The sequence below is a fragment of the Microcaecilia unicolor genome, chromosome 7 (genome assembly GCF_901765095.1).
Source record: "Microcaecilia unicolor chromosome 7, aMicUni1.1, whole genome shotgun sequence".
Lineage (NCBI taxonomy): Eukaryota > Metazoa > Chordata > Amphibia > Gymnophiona > Siphonopidae > Microcaecilia > Microcaecilia unicolor.
The window spans coordinates 170,713,035-170,735,963 of NC_044037.1; the positions used below are offsets into that span (position 1 = coordinate 170,713,035).

The 22,929-nt window shown below is 44.8% G+C and overlaps 1 protein-coding gene across 1 annotated transcript in view; it reads left to right on the plus strand.

The window, feature by feature from the left end:
• RAPH1 (Ras association (RalGDS/AF-6) and pleckstrin homology domains 1) overlaps positions 1 to 22,929 on the plus strand; it is a 629,351-nt gene that overhangs the window by 557,086 nt on the left and 49,336 nt on the right. The window contains exons 8-9 of the mRNA XM_030209745.1: positions 15,469 to 15,590; positions 17,608 to 17,673. Coding sequence (XP_030065605.1) covers positions 15,469 to 15,590; positions 17,608 to 17,673 — 188 coding nt within the window. The remainder of the gene's footprint in view (positions 1 to 15,468; positions 15,591 to 17,607; positions 17,674 to 22,929) is intronic.

The window sequence follows — 22,929 nt, forward strand, 5'->3', positions numbered from 1 at the left end:
GCTAAGGTCACGCTTGTGTTTTTAGCACTCGCTAAACACTAAAGACATCCATATATTCCTAGGGGTGTCTCTAGCACGTACTAAAAACGCTAGCACACCTTAGTAAACAGGGCCCTAGGTTTGGCCATTGAACTGACTGTAGGGAACAGTACATACATTTACTAATTCATCAGTAGTGCTGCTGTTAGACTAGTGCCCTGTAGTCAGTGTGTGTTTTCTAGCGAAAAAGGTGCCAGTACTCAAATGCCAGGCCACTCTTCAGGGGTGGGATGATCACTGAGGGACCCACCCCACAATAGCCAGGCCCCCTGCAACCGGTCACAGAATCTATGGCAAGGCAGAATTGGCGTGTAGAGCCTGAGCTCTTTCATTAAAATTTGGGGACCATGGGTCAATTTTAGCAGACAATGGAAAAGGTGCCAGTACTCAGTACCCCCAAGTACCCCCTCAAAAAAAGCCCCGCCTGTAGTATACATAAAAGGTGCCTTATATTTTGAAGGCTATATAGACGATTGTGTGTCAGTTAATAAACTGCAATGTGCAGTTTATCTGTTTACTCCCTTGTTTTTTTTAATCGTTTGAAACTTAACTCCAGTGTGATTTCACAGCAGCTTCTTCTGTTTGACATTATCAGTAAGGGTGTCTGTTACATTCCCAAGGAAGTCTTTTACTAAGTGACAGTAAGCCCAACGCGGGCTTACCACTCGCAAACGGGAAGTACCGCCAGGATACCGCAGCAGCCCAGCGATAGTTTTCACCCCCAGCGCGCCCCATTTTCGGTGTCCAAAAATATTTTACTTTTTGTAGCACCGGTGTTTACCCAGCGGTAATCGGGCAGTTCTGCGCCTTGCCTGGTTACCGCCAGGTTAGTGTGGGAATCCTTACCGCAGTCCTTACCGCCACCTCAATGGGTGGCATTAAGTGCTTCCCCTCCCCCCCCCCCCCCCAAAATGGCTGTGCAACAAGTGCTTTATTTGTCACACAGCCATTTCTTAAAAAGAAAACAGCCTTTTACCCGCTGCAGTAATAGGGGGCCTCAGCGCGCATCATAAACATTTTGCTGCAGCTTAGTAAAAGGACCCCCAACTTAAATAAAAAATATATGGATGCTGCTGAGATGGTAGCTCAGTAGTCAACAGCCTAAAAATCAGTTAGAGCTGCGTTTCTGAAGCAGTGACTTGCTGTGCAGGAGTGATCACTATCATATATCATATGATGAGAGATCATATAAATAAACTAAAAGTGATAAGGCTTTTGTTTTCAATTGTAAAGTATGTCTTTTATGTGCTTTCAAATTTTGCAAAATGCTGCAGCTAGACTACTTTACTTTTTCAAGCTAAACGTTCAGAGACGGTAACCCCTCTCAATTGAACTTCTTTGGTTACCTGTTCATGCTTGTTTGTTTTTGTTTTTAAACGTTGTACAATGGTTTATAGGATTTTTCATGGTCTTGCCACTAGTTATATGCCATGCCTGTCTTTTGCTTGTAATTTTTTGAGACAATCTTGAGCAAATACTGTTTTACTATTTAATTTCCCCAACGCTACTCATGTTAGATAAAAAAGGTACTTTACTGCCTCTTTTGTATATCAGGCCGTAAAACTTTGGAGCTCTGCCATCAGAAATAAGATTGGAATGGTCTTACCTAAGGTTTAGGAAATTACTGAAATTTTTTTATAGAAGTTTGTAAGTGCTCAGTGTAATTTTTTGTTGAACTTGTGTGTTTCTGGGATTTTCTTCCTGTTATGTTCTTTTGTAATCCGCTCTAAACCTTTAGGTAAGTCGTGGACAATAAGTATCTATATTGTGTTGTGTTGTATATGCAAGCCCCGGTTCAAAATTAGCAGGTGGCATCTTTTTGCATTTTCCATACATGATGAATTTAATTAGGGAGGACAATGATGCATCACTCATCTCATTGTTAATTATTGCAAGAGGTTGTGGACCTGGTTTTCATTAGATGAAGCATGCTTTGTGCCTTCATTAGAAAGAAGCACAGTGCAATTTTTATTTGGAAAGATGCTATAGGTGAAAAATGACAAATAAAAATTTGGCCGTACTTTGACATGAAAATGAATACGGTCAGGTTAGCCTTAGTTGATGAGATAAGTGCATTACTGAGTGACCAGAATCCAAGTTCCAAGGGAGACTAACCAAAACATGAGTCCATGGACAAACCAGTGATACTGTTGGTAAGGTGGGTTACAGCCAATATACCAAGAAGAGAGACAAAGATATTCACTGAGATTTTTCTTCCAAAACCTTAATATACATTGTTGCTGTCTAATTTTTTTTCCAGATTGTGAAGTGGTGGAGGAGTGTGGTGCCTTTAGAACGACAACATATACACACATGAAAAATAGGGGAATGTAAATTCAGCTACTCTTTGCCACTTAATTTTGTATATAGCCTTCAGTAGTAGTAATCTCCTTGCATCTTTCACCTAATTGTAACTGGATAATAGCATTGGTCAGGGGCGTAGCCAGACACCCAATTTTGGGTGGGCCTGGGCCCAAGATGGGCGGGCAGAAGAACCCCACTCCGTCCCTTAGCTGATTTGGTCTCTCCTCTCGCCTGCATGCCATATTCTCTCATACATCCCCCCTTTCCCGCATACCTTTTAAATAGCAGATTTTCACCAGCAGCAACTAATACACACTGCTCATGTTGGCCTCACAGCCTTCCCACTGACGTAACTTCCTGTTTCTGCATAGGTGGGAATAGGTCAGAGGGAAGGCTGTGGGGCTGGTGCAAGTAATATGTATTAGTCACTCCTTGCACAGGAGAAGCTCTGCTATTTACAAGGTATGCAGGAGGGACAGTTGTTGGGAGTTTTCAGCTGGTGGGGCTTGGGAATCCCTGCCAGCTACATCATAGGTATGTTGCTACTGGGTGGGCCTGAGCCCAAAGTGGGTGGGCCTGGGCCCACCCAGGCCCACCCTTGGCTACGCCACTGGCATTGGTAGTTCAGTTATTTCCCCTTTGGAAGTTTACATGCAATCCAGAACCCAGAGGTATGCCATTAACCCTTCTACCCAATAGGGGGCTGCATATGTGGGTCTGAAGCATCAGTAATATTAAGGTATATTGTAGTCTTATTTGAATGAAAACTACCACATAAATTATATCTCTGAAATAGGCCTGCTTATACAGTGGTGGAAATAAGTATTTGATCCCTTGCTGATTTTGTAAGTTTGCCCACTGACAAAGACATGAGCAGCCCATAATTGAAGGGTAGGTTATTGGTAACAGTGAGAGATAGCACATCACAAATTAAATCCGGAAAATCACATTGTGGAAAGTATATGAATTTATTTGCATTCTGCAGAGGGAAATAAGTATTTAATCCCTCTGGCAAACAAGACCTAATACTTGGTGGCAAAACCCTTGTTGGCAAGCACAGCGGTCAGACGTCTTCTGTAGTTGATGATGAGGTTTGCACACATGTCAGGAGGAATTTTGGTCCACTCCTCTTTGCAGATCATCTCTAAATCATTAAGAGTTCTGGGCTGTCGCTTGGCAACTCGCAGCTTCAGCTCCCTCCATAAGTTTTCAATGGGATTAAGGTCTGGTGACTGGCTAGGCCACTCCATGACCCTAATGTGCTTCTTCCTGAGCCACTCCTTTGTTGCCTTGGCTGTATGTTTGGGTCATTGTCGTGCTGGAAGACCCAGCCACGACCCATTTTTAAGGCCCTGGCGGAGGGAAGGAGGTTGTCACTCAGAATTGTACGGTACATGGCCCCATCCATTCTCCCATTGATGCGGTGAAGTAGTCCTGTGCCCTTAGCAGAGAAACACCCCCAAAACATAACATTTCCACCTCCATGCTTGACAGTGGGGACGGTGTTCTTTGGGTCATAGGCAGCATTTCTCTTCCTCCAAACACGGCGAGTTGAGTTCATGCCAAAGAGCTCAATTTTTGTCTCATCTGACCACAGCACCTTCTCCCAATCACTCTCGGCATCATCCAGGTGTTCACTGGCAAACTTCAGACGGGCCGTCACATGTGCCTTCCGGAGCAGGGGGACCTTGCGGGCACTGCAGGATTGCAATCCGTTATGTCATAATGTGTTACCAATGGTTTTCGTGGTGACAGTGGTCCCAGCTGCCTTGAGATCATTGACAAGTTCCCCCCTTGTAGTTGTAGGCTGATTTCTAACCTTCCTCATGATCAAGGATACCCCACGAGGTGAGATTTTGCGTGGAGCCCCAGATCTTTGTCGATTGACAGTCATTTTGTACTTCTTCCATTTTCTTACTATGGCACCAACAGTTGTCTCCTTCTCGCCCAGCGTCTTACTGATGGTTTTGTAGCCCATTCCAGCCTTGTGCAGGTGTATGATCTTGTCCCTGACATCCTTAGACAGCTCCTTGCTCTTGGCCATTTTGTAGAGGTTAGAGTCTGACTGATTCACTGAGTCTGTGGACAGGTGTCTTTCATACAGGTGACCATTGCCGACAGCTGTCTGTCATGCAGGTAACGAGTTGATTTGGAGCATCTACCTGGTCTGTAGGGGCCAGATCTCTTACTGGTTGGTGGGGGATCAAATACTTATTTCCCTCTGCAGAATGCAAATAAATTCATATACTTTCCACAATGTGATTTTCCGGATTTAATTTGTGATGTGCTATCTCTCACTGTTACCAATAACCTACCCTTCAATTATGGGCTGCTCATGTCTTTGTCAGTGGGCAAACTTACAAAATCAGCAAGGGATCAAATACTTATTTCCCCCACTGTAAGCTATTCTGAGACTATTGTCTGTACCAGTGATAGGGGTGTATTAAAGTAAGGTGGGGAGGAGGTAAAACAGATCAGTGGCTTCCATCACCATTTAATGATCTGTTCTAGAAACAGGAATAATAGATAAGGAATGTATACAATTCCTGCTGTACCTTTCTAAATTTGAATCATTTTTCCTAACCTTTTCCTGCATTGTTTTCAAGCAGTACTTGTAAAAGGAATAATATTCTCATAAACATCACCCAAGTCATTCTTTCTTTGAAGGTTCATTGTGATTGTCCCTTGATCTTCCCGTCTAGATATTTCATTCACACTAATGTTGACATTAACAGCCTGCTTTGATGCCAAGAGCTAATTTTTTTTTTGCTGCCTTTGGATAAGATCATTAAATAATTATTAAAATAGTGCTTTTAAGCACTGAGGTATTCTGTAATGCACTGAAACTTAGTTTATCCTCTTTGCCAATAAAGAACTTCATAATGTTAGCAAACTCATTTATAAGGAGAGAGTAATTCCTCAGTAGTGTGGGCGAAAGCCTACAGTTGCTCAGGAGTGCATGGCTCGGAATAAGGTATCTTCAAAGATATGGGCAAAATGCTGAAGTTACAGTATCTCAGCAGAGAGGTTGCGTTAAAGGCGCGGTGCATTTAAATAAAGAACTAGCAATAAATGGTTCTGTATTACCCCCATCACCTGCTACACAGGTTGCGAATATAAGTAAAAAGCATACTTTAAATTATATGCAAATGCCAGACTTAAAAAGCAAAAGGTAAGTGAGTTAAAATATCACACTAAATTAAGACATTGACATAGTAGGCATCTCGAAAACACAGAAGGAAGATAATCTATGGGTTCCTATGATATCAGGTTGGTCAGATTGGTAGAAGAGGAACAGTGGCGTAGCTAGACCTGAATTTTTGGGTGGGCCCAGAGCTAATATGGGTGGGCGCTAGCACTTTGTATACAGTATGAGTAGTGTTTCTTGGATACTACAAAATAATGCCTTAGAATGCACTTGATGATGGATTCTCTGTCCAGTAACTGCTCTTCATCAGCATAAACCACATATATACTTAAAAGAATAAAATGATAAATATAGTTACATTATCCCATATCTTAAACTTGACCAGATGTAAGTCTACTGTAATGGCAAACATCTCAACACGTACATAAGTATGCAATACTGGGACGGGCCGAAGGTCCATCACGAGCCCAGCATCCTTTTCATACAGTGGCCGATCCAAGATCCAAAAAAGTACAAACATTTATGCTGCTTATCCCAGAAATAAGCAGTGGTTTTTTCCCAAGTCCATTTTAATAATGGTCTATAGACTTTTCCTTTAGGAAGCCAGCCAAACCTTTTTTTTTTTAAACACCGCTAAGCTAACCGCCTTTACCACATTCTCAGGCAACGAATTTCAGAGTTTAATACACGTTGAGTGAAGAAACATTTTCTCAGATGCGTTTTAAATTTACTACTTTGTAGCTTCATCGCATGCCCCCTAGTCCTAGTATTTTTGGAAAGAGTAAACAGACTCTTCCATATCATCAAGCTGATCAATCCATAGACTGGTGGGTTGTGTGACCACTACCAGCAGGTGGAGATAGAGAGCAAACTTTTGCCTCCCTATATGTGGTCATGTGCTGCCGGAAACTCCCCAGTATGTTCTCTATCTCAGCAGGTGGTGGTCACACACAGCAGCAGCTCGGCTAGGCCTCCAAGCCTAATTCTTAGGTTTTGTTGAGTGCCTGGGGTTGAGGGCTCTTTTGAGCAAGTGCAAACCTTGTGGTTGCCAGTTCCCCTCCTTTTCTCCCCCTCCCGCTGGCTCCGTTAAAAAAAAAAAAAAAAAAATTTGAACGTCCTTAAAGGCGTTTATTTCGACGTTTATTTAAACTTTATTGCAGCTTACGTCACTGGACACAGGTCGTTACAGCTCGGAGCGGCAGCAGTAATTTTTACCTTTTTATAGCGGGCAGGGGGTTCCCCGATTCTTCTCCTCGTGGCATATGGCGTCGGAGGGCGCAAAGAGTCCTCCCCGGATCGCTTGAGCGCTTCTAGAGGGGATGCGGGAGTCTTAAAGCCTTGATTCGCCCTTGTTGGGTGACAGTTTCGTGACCGATGAATGTCCCGGTCCTTCCTCCGGCGTGGCGGTTTTTCCCGCCATAAATGCCCATTCCCCGCTCCTCGCCTCCGCCATCTTGGCCGGCCACCGCGGCTCGGACGGCTTCTTCTTGGGCCGCCCCTTGAGGTTGGAGACATTAATGCCATGAACGCCCTTAATTTGGACGACGGCACAAAAAGCGGCTAAAGTTAAGCGCCGTTCTTCCCGCGCGGCTCCTTCGCGGAGTGTCGCGCCGGACGCCATTTTGGATGCGCAGCATGTCTCTCCCCCGCTCTTTGCGAGCGTCGGTTGAGGGTGCGTCTAGGGCTGTAGCCCAGGCTGCGGAAGTGCACAGTCTGGGGGGTTTCTCCCCCGAGTTTGTTTTGCTGTTGCATCAGGCCTTCCTTATGCAAAACGCTGCCCCTGCTCCCCTCGTCTGGTAAAGAGGTTGAGGTTCCCAGAGGTAAACGCCCTCGGGTTGATTCCCAGGCCTTGGAGGACTTTGTCTCCTCCGATGTAGATGAGGGCAGCGTATCTGAGTTCCTCCCAATGGTCCTTTTGGCGGATTCCTTGGAGGAGACGGATCCCCGCTCGGATGGAGCGGATGACCCCTCTGCAGCGCTGTTTTTAGCTCAGAGGATTTGCCCAACCTGTTGATACAGCCATGGACACTTTGGAAGATTTCCTCTCCGGAGGACGTCTCTCCCTCAGCCCCTGTTGGCTCTGCCATTATGCTGGGGACGAAGCGCCCGCCTAGAAACCTTCCACGTGCATGATGCCATGCACACCTTAATTTCGGCTCAATGGGATGTCCCTGAAGCGAGCCTTAAAGTGGCTAGGGCTATGTCCCGCCTCTATCCTTTGCCTGAAAGTGAACGTGAGGCCTATCTGTGGCCTACCGTGGATTCTTTAATCACTGCGGTGACTAAGAAACGGCGTTGCCGGTGGAAGGTGGCACGGCCCTAAAGGACGCCCAAGACAGAAGATTGGAGGCGGCCTTAAGGTCCGTCCTTTGAGGCGGCTGCTTTAAGTTTGCAGGCCTCAGTTTGTGGCCAGGGCGTGCCTGACTATGGTGCAGCGGGCTTCCCCCTCGGATCATTCCTTGAGGGCTGATTGGCCGGCCCTGGAATCGGGCTTAGCCTATTTGGCAGACTTGCTGTATGATGTCTTGAGGGCCTCAGCTAAAGGCATGGCTCAGACAATCTCTTGCGCGGCGGTGGCTTTGGCTGAAAACATTGAATCTGCTGACCACGCCTCTAAATCCCCGCCTTTTAAAGGCAAGCTGCTCTTTGGGGTCGAGCTGGACAAAATCGTGAACCGAATCTCGGCACGTCTAAGGGCAAGAAGTTACCAGAGGTCAGGGCTCGGGCTTAGTACTCGTCCCGTACCCTCCAGAGGACGGTTTCAGGAAGCCCGTCGGTACCGCCCGGGCAGGGTCGGGTTCCTCTGCCCCCTCTTACCTTTAAGAGGAATTTCCTCCCCCAAGCAGCATTCCTTTCGCAGAGACCGCCGTCCCGGAGGTGCTCCCTCCGGTCCTCCCCCAGGGTCTCGTACCCAATGACGGGGCCTTGGTCCATGCCCCAGTGCAGATTGGAGGACGGCTGTCCTCGTTTCTGGGCGAGTGGACCACAATAACTTCAGACGCTTGGGTGCTGGAAGTCATCAGAGACGGCTACAAGCTTGAGTTCTGCCGACCCTTAAGAGACGGGTTTGTTCTCTCCCTGCAAGTCTCCGGTCAAAGCTGTGGCAGTGCAGCAGACTTTGGACAATCTGATCCGCCTGGGTGCGGTCGTTCCGGTGCCAGAAAGTCAGCTTGGCAAGGGGCGTTACTCCATTTACTTTGTGGTACCAAAGAAAGGAGGTTCTGTCCGGCCTATCCTCGACCTCAAAGGGGTCAATCGGGCCTTGAAAGTGCGGCACTTTCGCATGGAGACTCTCCACTCTGTTATAGCGGCAGTGAAGGCAGGGGAGTACCTGGCATCCTTGGACATCAAGGAAGCGTACTTGCATATTCCCATCTGGCCTCCTCATCAACGCTTTCTGCGTTTTGCAGTCCTGGGCCCGACACTTCCAGTTCAGAGCCCTCCCGTTCGGGTTGGCTACTGCTTCCGCGGACCTTTTCAAAGTAATGTGGTCATCGCGGCCTTCCTGCGAAAGGAAGGGAGTACAAGTCCATCCTTATGGACGACTGGTGATCCGAGCCCCTCTTATGCAGAGTGCGGCAAAGCTGTGGACCGGGTAGTTGCTCTTTTGAGCTCCCTGGGATGGATCATCAACTGGAGAAAAGCCAGCTGCGCCCGACTCAGTCCCTGGAGTATCTGGGAGTTCGAATTCGACACCCAAGTGGGCAGAGTGTTCCTGCCAGACAATCGGATTGTCAAGCTTCAGGCTCAGGTGGGACAGTTCCTAGTAGCCTCTCCTCTTCGGGCTTGGGACTATGTGCAGCTGTTGGGCTCTAGACGGCCCACGATGGAAGTAGTGCCCTGGGCCAGGGCTCATATGAGACCACTACAACAATCTCTGCTGCAGCACTGGACTTCCGATGTCGGAGGATTATGCTGTGCGCCTTCCCTTGGACCCAGCAGTGCGCAAGGCGCTGAGCAGGTGGATGCAGACAGACAAGTTGTCTGCGGGAATGCCTCTGGTGACCCCGGAGTGGATTGTCGTCACGACGGACGGCCTCTTGTCGGCTGGGGAGCCCACTGCTTGGGAAGGACAGCGCAGGGGCTCTGGTCTCCTGCAGATGCAAAGTGTCTATCAACCTCCGGAACTCAGAGGCCATTCGGTTGGGCGCTTTGGAGTTCATCCCGGTACTGGTGTTGAAGCCGGTACGGGTCCTGTCGGACAATGCCACGGCTGTGGCCTATGTCAACCGCCAGGGAGGTACCAAGAGCGCCCCTCTAGCCAAGGAGGCTATGAATCTATGCCAGTGGCTAGAAGCGAACCTGGATGCAGCTGTCAGCGGCCCACATTGCCGGAGTCATGAATGTCAAGGCGGACTTCTCAGTCGCCATACCTTGGAGCCCGGAGAGTGGCAGCTATCTGCTCAGGCGTTCGTGGACATCACGAAGCGCTGGGGCCAGCCGAGCCTAGATCTGATGGCGTCATCGGCCAATTGCCAAGTGCCGCGCTTTTTCAGCAGAGGACGGGACCCTCGATCCCTGGGAGTAGATGCTCTTCTCCAACAGTGGCCGACTCAAGAGCTTCTCTATTGTTCCCCCCCTGGCCCATGTTGGGCAGGGTGCTAGACCGGGTGGCAAAGCATCCCGGCAGGGTAATCCTGGTGGGTCCGGATTGGCCCAGACGTCCCTGGTATGCGGACTTGATCAGGCTCTCAGTCTACATCTCTGGCGGCTGCCAGTGGAGCAGGGCCTGTTAACATCAGGGTCCCGTGGTGATGGAGGATCCCTCCCCCTTTGGTCTTACGGCTGGCTATTGAGCGGCAGCGTCTGAGAAAGAAGGGCTTCTCAGACAAGGTCATCGCCACTATGCTGAGAGCGAGGAAGCGCTCTACTTCTACTGCTTACGCCAGGGTTTGGCGTATATTTGCAGCGTGGTTGTGAAGCAGGCTCACTTTCTCCCTTCACTGCTCCAATTTCTTCAGTGTTGGCGTTCCTGCAAGAAGGTCTGGAGAAAGGCCTGTCGCTCAGTTCCCTTAAAGTCCAGGTAGCGGCTCTGGCTTGCTTCAGGGGCCGCCTGAAGGGTGCTTCCCTGGCTCACAGCCAGATGTGGTGCGCTTTCTCAAGGGAGTTAATCACCTGCGCCCTCCTCTGCACTCAGTGGTGCCTGCGTGGAATCTCAACCTGGTGCTAAGAGCATTGCAGAAGCCACCTTTTGAACCCTTGTCGAGGGCATCTCTGAAAGACCTGACGTTGAAAGCAGTCTTTTTGGTGGCTATCACTTCAGCCAGAGAGTTTCCGAGCTCCAGGCGCTCTCATGTCGAGAGCCCTTTCTGCAGTTCACTGAGGCAGGAGTGACTATTCGCACAGTGCCTTCCTTCCTGCCCAAGATTGTTTCTCGCTTCCATGTGAATCAGCAGCTCTGTCTCCCTTCCTTTCGTAGGGAGGACTACCCAGAGGAGTACTCTGCTCTTAATATCTGGATGTGAGACGAGTCATCATCAGATACTTGGAAGTGACCAATGAGTTCCGGAAATCGGGATCATCTGTTTGTCCTGTTTGCAGGTCCTCGTAAGGGTCTGCAGGCTGCTAAGCCTACAGTGGCAAGATGGGTCAAGGAAGCCATTGCAGCGGCTTATGTGGCCGCGGGGAAGGTGCCAGCCTATCCAGCTGAAGGCTCACTCCACTAGAGCTCAGGCGGCCTCGATGGCAGAGGCCGGGTCCGTCTCCTTGGAAGAGATATGCAAGGCGGCAACTTGGGCTTCGGCTCATACATTCTCCAAGCATTACCGCTTGACTGTGGCTGCACGGGGCGGAGGCCCGGTTGGAGCTTCAGTGTTGAAGGTCAGGGATTTCAATGTCCCGCCCTGGGTGAGTACTGCTTCGGTACATCCCACCAGTCTATGGATTGATCAGCTTGATGATATGGAAGGTAAAATTATGTATCATACCTGATAATTTTCTTCCATTAATCATAGCTGATCAATCCATAGCCCCTCCCAGATATCTGTACTGTTTTTATTCTGGTTGCATTTCAGGTTCAAGTTTAGTCTTCAGTTACTTCAGAAAGACTTCGTGTTCAAGTTTTTTCACTTGGATTCTTCAAGAGTTGAGACGAGTTTGTGTTACAGTGAGCTGCTGCATTCCTCTCCCCTCCGTTTTACGGGGCTGGATTGAGATTTAAATTCTGCCGGCACTCCCTCCCGCTTCGTGCGGCTGTAGGGCAGCTTTGTACCCTCCCGCTTCGGCGGTGTTAGGGTCAGTCAGCTCCTCCCGCGGTTTGCGGTTGCAGGATAAGCCAGATCCCCCCGCATCGGCGGTGTGGTGTCCCTCCCCCGCTCCGCGGGGGATGAGCTGGACGGATTCCCCTCCCCCACTTGTGTGGGGATGAGCTGGGTTAATTCCCCTCCCCCATTTCGGCGGTGGTGAGCTGGGCAGAGTGTCCCTTCGTGGGTGTAATTCTCTAAGTGCTGAGTCCTGCGGATGGAGCTTTGATATCGACATACTGAGGAGTTTCCGGCAGCACATGACCACATATAGGGAGGCAAAAGTTTGCTCTCTATCTCCACCTGCTGGTAGATGGACACAACCCACCAGTCTATGGATTGATCAGCTATGATTAATGGAAAGAAAATTATCAGGTATGATACATAATTTTACCTTCACGTCTACCCTTTCCACTCCACTCATTATTTTATAGATCTCTATCATATCTCCCCTCAGCTGTCTTTTCTCCAAGCTGAAGAGCCCAAGCCACTTTAGCCTTTCCTCATAGGGAAGTTGTCCTATTCCCTTTATCATTTTGTTGCCCTTCTTGCCTTGCCTCTTCACGGGTCTATAATGACTTTAAATTTAAAGTCACGTTTGTTATTTTATTATAATTTATTTTCATTTTGTTACTTTTTTCACTTATTTATAACTTTAAAACAGATTTGCATCCAAACATTGAATTGCTTAGCTCATATCTCGTAAAGTATTTCAATAATATATAACTTTTGTTTCCTGTTATAGATGATAGGACCGCTGGCCGACATTTGGCATATTTAGCTTATGTTGCATCAGGGTCCGGTCCACTGAAAGAACAAGTTCAAGTTACTTATTAGTAAGAGAAAAACCTGACTCAAAAATAAGCATAATATGCATTTATAACCTGCTTATTGCAATGCTCACAATGATATTCATCTCTCTAAACATGGTGGCAAAGTGGAACTATTTAAATAGCTGAAACCACAGTTCCCCGCCAATCAAAAAGAAAACAGAAAGGCCAATCAGAAGGTCAAAATGTTCAGCGTCACAATAGGGATCCCCAATCTAATTGGCTATTGCATGTAGCATGTAGTCACAAATGATAAAAGTCCTTCAGGAAACAAAATGCAAGGGTAAAAATTCTGTGTGATGGGAAGACTATTCTATCTGGATAGAATGAAGAGACCGTGAAATAGTAACATATTAGGAAGGCAAATAAATTTGGTATCACAATAATAATGGGAAAAAAAAGGCCAGCAAGAAAAAGGAAGTGATAGGCCTCTGTATAAATATCCGATGAGACCTAATTTGAAGTATTCTATACAAATCTTCAAGTGAGGTCTGCATCTTCAAAAAAACAAAAAAGTAAATAGGATTGAGTCTGTTCAGAGGGTGGCTACTAAAATGATCAAAGATCTTCATCATAATGCATAGAGGCACAGACTTTAAATCTCAACATGTATACTTTGGAAGACAGGAGTGAGAGGGTAGATGTGAGAGACACATTTATTTAATACCTTAGTGGTATAAATGCACAGGAGGTTGGCCTCTTCAATTGATCGGGAACACTGGAAAAGGACTAGACCTTGAGCATTGTGTGCAGTTCTGGTCACCATCTCAAAAAAGAAAAAAAAAAGCAGAATTAGGAAAGGCACAGAGAAGGATGACTAAAATAATAAAGGTTTTCTGTAAGAAAAGCTAAAGAGGCTTGGATTCTGCAGCTTGGAGAAGAACTAGCCGAGGGGAAATATGGCAGGTGTCTATAAAATTATGAGAGGGAACAGGTAAAGGCAAATTGATTCTTTACTTTTTCAAAAAGTACAAAGACTAGAGGACACCATGAAGTTCTAAGTATCACATTTAGGAAGTGACGTAACTCTGGGCCCCTGGTTGGCCGGTGGGGGTCCCCAACCTCTGCCAGCTGAAGACTTTGTCCAGCGCTGGTCTACTGTGGCGCTGCTGCATTGCCTGCCCTACTCTCTCTTCCCCTCACATCGAGCACGCTTCTTTTAGTGAAATTGAGCATGCTCGGTTTCACTAAAAGGAGCGTGCCGGACGTGAGGGGAAGATAGAGTAGGGCATGCAATGTGGTGGCACTGCAGACCAGCGCTGGACGAAGCCTTCAGCTTTTGGGGACCCCTGCCAGCTAAGATGTTATAGCAGCGATAGTGGGCGGCGGTGATGTGGTGAACAAAATGTGCCTCTCTCCCACCTCGAGGTCTGGCTACACCCCTGCATTTAGGGCCCTTTTTACAAAGGCCTGCTAGCGTTCTTTAGTGCGTGCTAACTGTGTAGGCGCCCATAGGAATATTGTGGGCATCTACACAGTGCGCACTAAAGAACTTTAGCGCGTCTTTGTAAACAGAGCCCTTAATTTTAAATAATCTTTATTGAAGAATCACATTATTACACTACATGGAGGTTTTGTAATATGTTGTGGTATACAATCCTAACAGTAACATTCTGGGCCATGTTTACTAAGGTTCACTAGCATTTTTAGCGTGCACTAACCGTATAGACACTCATAGGAATATTATGGGCATCTCCACAGTTAGAGCTCACTAAAAATGCTGGCGCGCCTCTAGTGCGGCTTAGTAAACAGGGCCCTCTTGTGTTTTATTCTTTTGGGGGTTTTTTCGAATATGTGCAAGTCCCCTTGTAACTGTTCCTTCCCTGCCTGTGTTCTGGTTTCTTGTGCACCACCAAACTTATGTGCTTGATATAATCAGAGAAGAGTAGTACGTTTAAAACATATTGGAGAAAATATTTTTACACTTAACCCAGTTAATGTAGCTTGCTTTTAACCAGGTTGAACAGAAACCTCTTGTAATACACTCTCAATGTGTTGATATACGTCATGTCCTTTATATTGCTGAGCATAGATAAGCGTATGAACAGTAACATAGTAATGTAAATGACGGCAGATAAATACCTGTACAGTCCATCCAGTCTGCCCAATAAGATAAACTCATTTTACATGGTATGCGATACTTTATATGTATACCTGAGCTTGATTTGTCCTGCCATTTTCAGGGCATAGACCGTAGAAGTCTGCCCAGCACTGGTTTTGCTAAGATTCTGTGGATCCATTCCTTCTAAACAGGATTCCTTTGAGTTTATCCCATGCATGTTTGAATTCCATTAGCGTTTTCATCTCCACCACCCTCTCCGAAAAACAGGATCCTTCGAGCCGAAATTGAACCAGCAGCCTAAGGATATCTATAGTCTTACCCTACAGTCTTCTGCTCTACCAGTTGTGCTATCGAAGGAGCTCAGTATCTACATAGTTATTTAGCTAGAAGGTTCAGTACCTATTCGGAAATGTATATGGTTATTATGTAAAGGGGAACTAAATACAAAGTTCCAAAAAAAAAAAAAGAAAGAGAGAAAAAGGGTTGAATAAGGTAGACTTGGGGAAAGCCACTACTTATCCCTGGGGATAAGCAACATGGAATCTACGTTTCAGGTACTTGTGACATGATTTGGCCACTATTGGAAATAAGATTCTGGGCTTGATGGACTTTTGCCCTAACTCAGTATATATTCTGGTGAATCCTGGTGGTTTAGTGGTTTAATGGAAGGCTCTCAGAGTTGGACCTTCTGCTCCCTGTGTTGGCTGAGGCAGGGGATTCAACTCTACCCCTTGTACTATGCTACCAAAACTCTAAAAATGTGTTGTCTTAATGTTATATTTTGTACCTTTAGTTTTCTATTTTGGTCAACTGCTTTAAATAACTGTTTCTTGTTCTCAACAGAGAGAATATTTGAAGATCATGAAAATTTAGTTGAAAATCTTTTAAACTGGACACGAGACAGCCAGAACAAGCTTATATTTGTGGAGCGTATAGAAAAACATGCACTTTTCAAAAATCCTCAGGTAAATTTCAAGACATTCTTTATTTATATTCTGGGATTTCTTCTCCCCTGTTCATTTTCATGTTTCCAAATAACTCGTGATTACAGAATTCGGATTACATTGAATAAAAGCTATTAGGGTCCCATGTAGTAAACTGTGAAGTAACTTTGTAAAATTGCACTTTATGCAAAAAATTACACAAAAGCGTGGAATTGTGCAAAAAATGACAAATGCAAAGGAGATTTTGATATTTTTTTGTGTGTGGAGTCCACTGTGTGAAGTTGCTTCATTTGAAAACGTATGTAAATTTTGCATTAATGAGCTGTGATGCAAAATTGTGCAAATCAATTAATTAGGGCAAGAAAAATGTGCATGCAAACAAAACCCAATGGGCTATAGTTACTTTTTATAAAGTGCTGCCAGGGGGAAAAGATCTTCCTTTGCATTATGGCAGCCTGTCAAGATTATAGGGCCCGAACGACTGAAGGAAGGCCACACAAGGGTGGAGGTGCACTTAATCCCCACGGAGAAAAAGTCCAATGCAAAAACGAAGGAGTGGGGAAGATAGGCTCTTTCCAATCAGTGAAAGAGACGTATATGGTAACATCAAACAATGATTCTACACAGCTGTGTTCGGTGACGAGGCACCTTCTTCGGGAGTCTTATGATGTGATGTAAAATACCAACTAAACACATGTATACCAAGTGGTATATGGTACAGCAGGACTACAGCACAATCTAGGATCTAACTTCTGTAGGCAGTAAAGATGGTCTCAGTAGAGCATCAAGAAAAAAAAACATACAGAGGAGTTGGAAAAATTCGTGAATAATTCTTCTCCTATTTACGTTATTGGTAGTGACTAAGAGGCTCATTTTCAAAGCACTTAGCCTCCCAAAGTTCCATAGAAACCTATGGAACTTAGCCTCCTAAAGTGCTTTCAAAATATGCCTCTAAGCCCTACAGATCAACACAAAGGTTTTGATGTAATAAGATATGCATTAGAGCGGTGCACTAAGCTCCAGTGTAAAAATATTTCTAATACACACACTAAGGGGCCCTTTTACTAAGCAGTGGTAAGCCGGAACTACCGCCGGCCCAGCGTGTGCGCCGGTGGTACTTCCACCCCCAGCGTACAGCATTTCTGGTGCTAAGAAAAATAGGTCCCTATTGTTTACTTGCAGCAGTTACCCTGTGGTAATCGGGCAGTGCCATGTGCTGCCTAGTTACAACCAGGTTAGTGCGGGAGCCCTTACTGCCACCTCAGTGGGTGGCGGTAAGTGCTTCCCCCCTCCACCCCCCACTGCTGTAAAAAGGGCCTCAGCGCGTGGCATAAACGGCCACTGGCGCAGAGGGCCCCTTTTACTGCAACTTAGTAAAAGGACCCCTTAACATTTTACTCCTGATCCAGTAAACTAATGGCTTGTAAAGTACAGCAGCATTAAAAAGTGTGCTCTGTCAATAACAAATAGCACACACCAATGCTGGTTCAGTGGTGTTCCTTGGTCCCCCTCCCCCCCCCCCCCCCCCCCCCCCCCCCCCCCCCCCCCCAGGTGCGTTGCTCTTACCTCCTTGGGTGCTGGGAGCAGCCACGTGGCTATCGGCTCCGCCGGTTCCCTGTTCCCTCTGCCCCGGAACAGGAAGTAACATCAGATGGAGCAGGGAACCTGCGGAGCCGACAGCCGCGCGGCTGCTCCCTGCACCCCCTCTGCAGTGTTCACCTGGGGCGGACTGCCCCCACTGCCCTGCCCTTGGTACGCAGCTGGACTGGTTCACTCAGTGACAGGAAGAGAAATGTTTAAAAACGCAGTGGCTGATGAAAAGCCCAGATACTCTGATTTTGCTATCTCCACCCTTGAAAAATTCCCTATTGGTCCAGTGGGCCCTGTATTCCCCTCCTCCCCACTTCAGGGCTATCTCATCTCGTTTTCTCAAATGGCCACTTCATTAGTCATCCCTAAATCTTAACAAAGACCTTCCTTAGTAGTGCTGCTTTTCGACTGATTGCACCTTTTACATATATGTACTGTCTTGTTACAGAACTATCTCCTTGGGAAGAAAGAAACATCTGAGCTGGCTGACAGAAATAAGGAGGTATTGCTGGAGGTAAGTGAGGGAACAAAACTTTACTCTTGTGCCTGTAAAAAAAAAAAAAAATGTTAGCCAATTCTTACAGAGGAGAACGTTGGGGAAGGTTTATTGCTTATGCACTTTTTTTTTTTTTTTGAAAGATATGAGTGAGTGTGTGTGTATAAATTAATCCAGAAAACTTGTGTGTGTCAAACACCAGGTGTAAATATCTATGCTTAAGTTAACCCGGGATGATTTACATATATACTTTAGATGCTTTAGTACTTTTCACCAGTACAGTGTTCTAAGGAGCTTTATAATAGTAGTATATCAAGAATGAGTGTAAAGTCAAGTCACCTTGTTAATTTCTGGTCTTAAATTTATTTTTTGACCTTGGAGAGGTTCATCTCTTCTATTAATATAAAAATAAAAAATAGGGATGAAAAAACAATTTAACCAATATTCAAAAGGACTTGTATGTTTAATGGGCCTGCTGAATGTCTATATCTATCTATATATACACGGTTTCAAAAAATATATATATAAACTATACAAAACTTGTTTTCTGTATAACTCTGTCAAAACTTGACCAATTTCAATAAAATTTGGGTTATGGCCTCCTGAATAAATTTGCAATAAGCCAACATCAAATGTTCAAAATGGCCCCCACTGGCACGCTGCATGCACACATGCTTGGAGCCATTTTCTCCACTAATCAACTGCAGAATCATTGACACCCTGACTCAAGTTGGCCCACACCTCAGCCAGACACTGCTTGAGGTTGTCTGCGTCACGAATCGACCTTTGATAAGCACAGGTTTAGCGTGGTAGCTCATGCGGTAGACACTGCAGCACTGCATATTGAAATAAATTGTAAGTATGCTGTTAGCTATTCTGGTCTGATGCTCCATAAGACCCCATATTCTGTAAAGAACGTAATGGACATAGCACAACTCTTCCGTTCTCCAATTGCCTAATGTGGCTGTGCCACATGAGCTTGATCTTACCATAACATCACCCTGTATTTGTTCACACCGGAGCCTGCAAAGGCCTCTCCGGTACTATGTAAGCCACATTGAGCCTACAAGTAGGTGGGAAAATGTGGGATACAAATGTAACAAATGAATAATCAACAGGGTTCTAGTCTGGATTGTAATAGGGCCACAAGTCTGGCGAAATGAAATATGGAGTCATTCTCTGCAGCAGCTGGATAGTTTCATGAGCACAATGAGCAGGTGCAGTGTCTTGGTGAAACATGTAAACATTGCCAGTGATACGCCAAATGTTTAATAGCAGTTGCTGTGACAGTAAAACCACCTGGGTTGATGAAGAAAAGCCCCATGCATCCCATTTTGGACATTCTAACAGGGATCATGACTGATTTGCCAAATGTTGAGAGAGTATGTAGAAGACAACCAGCAGCAATATCGCACTTTTTCACTGCAGTCTGTATAAAGTTGGTCATTTTGGGTGTTGATAGGTGGCTCAGCCATTAAAATTTTCTCAACTGTAAATCAATTTAAATTGACAGCATGTGGGGTGGTCCTTGTGAAGGAGTTGCTTGGACTGTGTCATACAAGCAGTATGGTTGTTCTCGGTTAGCTTTTGCACACTTCTAGGCTTAAGACACTGTAGATCAAGATCACTGTGGATGATTCGAAACACCATTGTCTGGGAAATTCTGGTTGCTTGACTGATTTGATGAATGGACTTGAGTTTGTTTGTAGGTACAACCTCTTCACTCAGCAATGTTTTCTTCAGTTCAAATTGAGCAGGCCGTTCCGCTTCCTGGCTTTGATATGTTGAGATCATTTCTCACAATTTCTTCAAAACATATTCTGTGCTTACCCTCTTCCACCTCCCTTCTGTAAAGTCTTGCACCTGTCTATGAGAGCCATAACCTTCTCCAGATACACATTTTTAGTACGGATCAGATCCTTCTGACAGAAAACTATGGTAACTGTTTAAAGCAAAATGGTATCTGCACATATCATGGTGATAATTGCTAGGTGGGGGTGATGAAGTTTAAGTGAGGTGGCCACCATGAGTGTAGACTTAATGGTCAAGTTTTGATGGAGTTATGCAGAAAACAAGCTTTGTATAGTCAAAGTGGTTTACAATATAAACAGAAAAGAATTACAAAATAGCACAGAAGGAAAATAGTACAGTATCAAAGGAAGGGGGAGGGAGTCTAGGAGGTCCATAAGAAGCTGCTACTGCCAAAGTGAGCCAAGGCCAGGATCTATGCAGGTCAAAGGTGTCTAATTAGGGAAAGCTTGTGCAAATAAATGAGCCTTCTTAAGATCCCAAAACTGGAAATAAGAAAGGTCTGAACAAATATCAAGAGGAAGGGAATTTCAGAGGGCAGGTGCTAGGGTGCAGTTCTAGCTTAAATCACAAAAGGAGAATGAAAGGCTGCTTGTAATATGCAGGGAGAAGTTGCTTTCTTTAAACAGATAAAGACCTGAACGGTGCATCCAGTCTGCCCAACAAGATAAACTCATATACTTTATATGTATACCCGAGTTTGATTTGGCCTTGCCATTCTCAGGGCACAAACCTTAGAAGTCTGCCCAGCATTGAGTTCTGAAGCTAACATCAAAGCCCCTTAAAATTTACACTCCAGCCCATCCATATCTATTCAGTTACGATTATGGTGTAGGCCGTAGAAGTCTACCCAGCACTAGTTGTGCTTCCCAATTACCGGCGTTGCCACCCAGTCCCCACTAAGATTCTGTAGATCCATTCCTTCTAGAATGGGTGTTATGACTTAGGAATAAGTAACTGAAGCCTTGATTGTATAATTACCATTTGAATATTTCTGTAATTTTTCTTTCATGTTTTGTAGATCAGTAAAACAAACTATTTAATTCATTTTACATTGCATTGGGCAGACTTCTACAGTCTGTGTCCCAGAAATGCCAAAGAGAGACTGTGTTCAAGTATTTTATGTAACATTCATTGTTGGTTTAATCTTGAACTGATAATGAGTGTGACTGTTGAGCAGACTGGATGGACTGTTCGGGTCTTTATCTGCCGTCATTTACTATGGGAAGGAGCATGGACATAGTCATGATTTATTTGCACACTAACATTTAGGTCGGTTCTGAGCAGGCGTAAATTTCAGTGCCCACAATCTAGGAATTGTTTCTGTAGGATTTGAGCTAGTAGTATTTATAAGACACAGCACCTATGTGTCTTTATAATCTAGACTAAAATAGGAGCCCCCTGTTATATGACTACACTTTACCAAATTGCATTTAACCACTGAAAAGAAATAGAACAGTTCTGTTTACTAGGAATTGACTGCTTTGGCGAAGCCCTGGAAACATGTTGTAAATAAATCTTTTCACCAGTGACCAGTGAGTTAATGTAGCGAGGAATAGATGAGCTCTGGGTCAGGTTCCTTTCTTCAGCAAAACAATTAAACAGCTGTACATTCATATGTGCAAAATGATTCTGCTTTAAATTATTTCTATGGGAGATGCCAGAGGGTTTAGATGAAAGGAGAGGATTGGCCATGTTAGAGGAACTGTTAATGCATATTAGATCTGTGACAGCTGGAAAGAGATCTAAAATTTTGAGAGTTCCAGTCATGACTTTTAAAATGTGCGTTTGGGAGGTTTCTTTTCCCTTTTGCACAATGTGCTGTCTCTGGAACAATATAGGAGAAAAAAGGATAGCGACACTTGACAGGTTAATATATTCTCTTCTCTCAAAGTGTAAGGCATAACGTGGCTTGAGTGTTGGTTGGAAAACATTTCTGGATCAGTGGAGGTTAATCAACATCTACTGGAGAAATACTTGGCATGTAGCAAAAGCTACAGCTCATGTTTTATGTAGTTATGCTTATGAAACATTCACGCAGAGTGTATAAGAGGTGCTGTGTAAAATCCAGTGCATTATTTTACATTTGAGCTTCTACAAACAATTGTCAAATGTTTCTTGTTATATAAATTTTTAGCCCTATTCATTGGGGCACAGTTTTTCTCTTGATAAGGGGGGAATTCATCACGGTGCAGTAAACATTTGCCATACATTTTTTATTTAGACTAATTTATGTAAATATTCTGGGCCCTGTTTACTAAGGCATGCTAGAGACACCCATATTCCTAAGGGTGTCTCTAGCATTAGTGCGTGCTAATATTTAGCACGCGCTAAAACAGTAGCGCACCTACAATGCGGCTTAGTAAACAGGGCTCTCTGTACTTGCTGCTTATTATAATCCCTTTAGCAATCGTAAAGTAGATTATCTGGATAGATAGGAAATAAAGAATAAAAATGGCAGAGCTCTTAACACTGTAAGGAACAGGGCATAAATTTGGGTCCTATTTATTAAGCATTTTCCTTAGACATAAAATGAGAGATAATCTTTAGTAAATAGCCCCTCCCCAAAGTAGCACAATTTGAGGTATTGGTTTATTCAAGTGTTTGATTGAAGCATTATAATTGACTCAGGGGGTCTTGTACTAAAGCTTAGCTCAAGTTATCTACATCACGGCTCACTTAGGCTTCCGGGCTCTAAGCAAAAGTTAGTTTGAAACCTGTTTTGATGCACGGAGCGCCTAGTTTGCTTTTAGCTTTCTTCATTTAAACTACAAACATTGTTCCAAGTGGACATTTCACTGCAATCTAAGAGACTCTTGATGCTGGCCTTGTTGACCGAAACAGCTGTGTCGGGTCTCGTTTGCTTCACAATAAACATTTTGACCATCTGGAGCATTGTGTGTTGATTTTTGAGTCATCTTCGCTGTTATGTCACTGAAAAAAATCTGAAACCACAGTTTCAGAAAACATAGTCAAATCTGGAGCGCCGACACTTTATACATTTTCAAAGTTCCTGCACGTCCCTTCTTTGCATGTTTCTACTTTAGATATCTAACAAGCAGAATATAATTAAAAGCATTAATGTCTGAGATGTTCCCCAGATCAAGATGGTTTTAAAACCCACAAATGTGAAAAGGTTGACTAGCAAAATATGTAGCATTCAAATACAGAACTTGCAAACCAAAGTGCTCTACTATGTATCATTGTGGTCCCAAGAAATATATTCCCCACTACAGGAAGAGGAGAAAGTTAATATTTGTGATAAAAGCCATGGGGCTGCTGTCTGACAGTGTGATTGAGCTTTAATAAGATTTTATTCTTGTGACACCAGATAAACTGTGTAGGGTGGGAAACAGTGAAATGGAAATCTTTTCACCTTGACAGGTTAAAAACAATTAAAATGAACTGGCTGCTCAGAACTCAGAATAGTATACTGTCTGTACATGCTGTCCATTGCAATTTCCT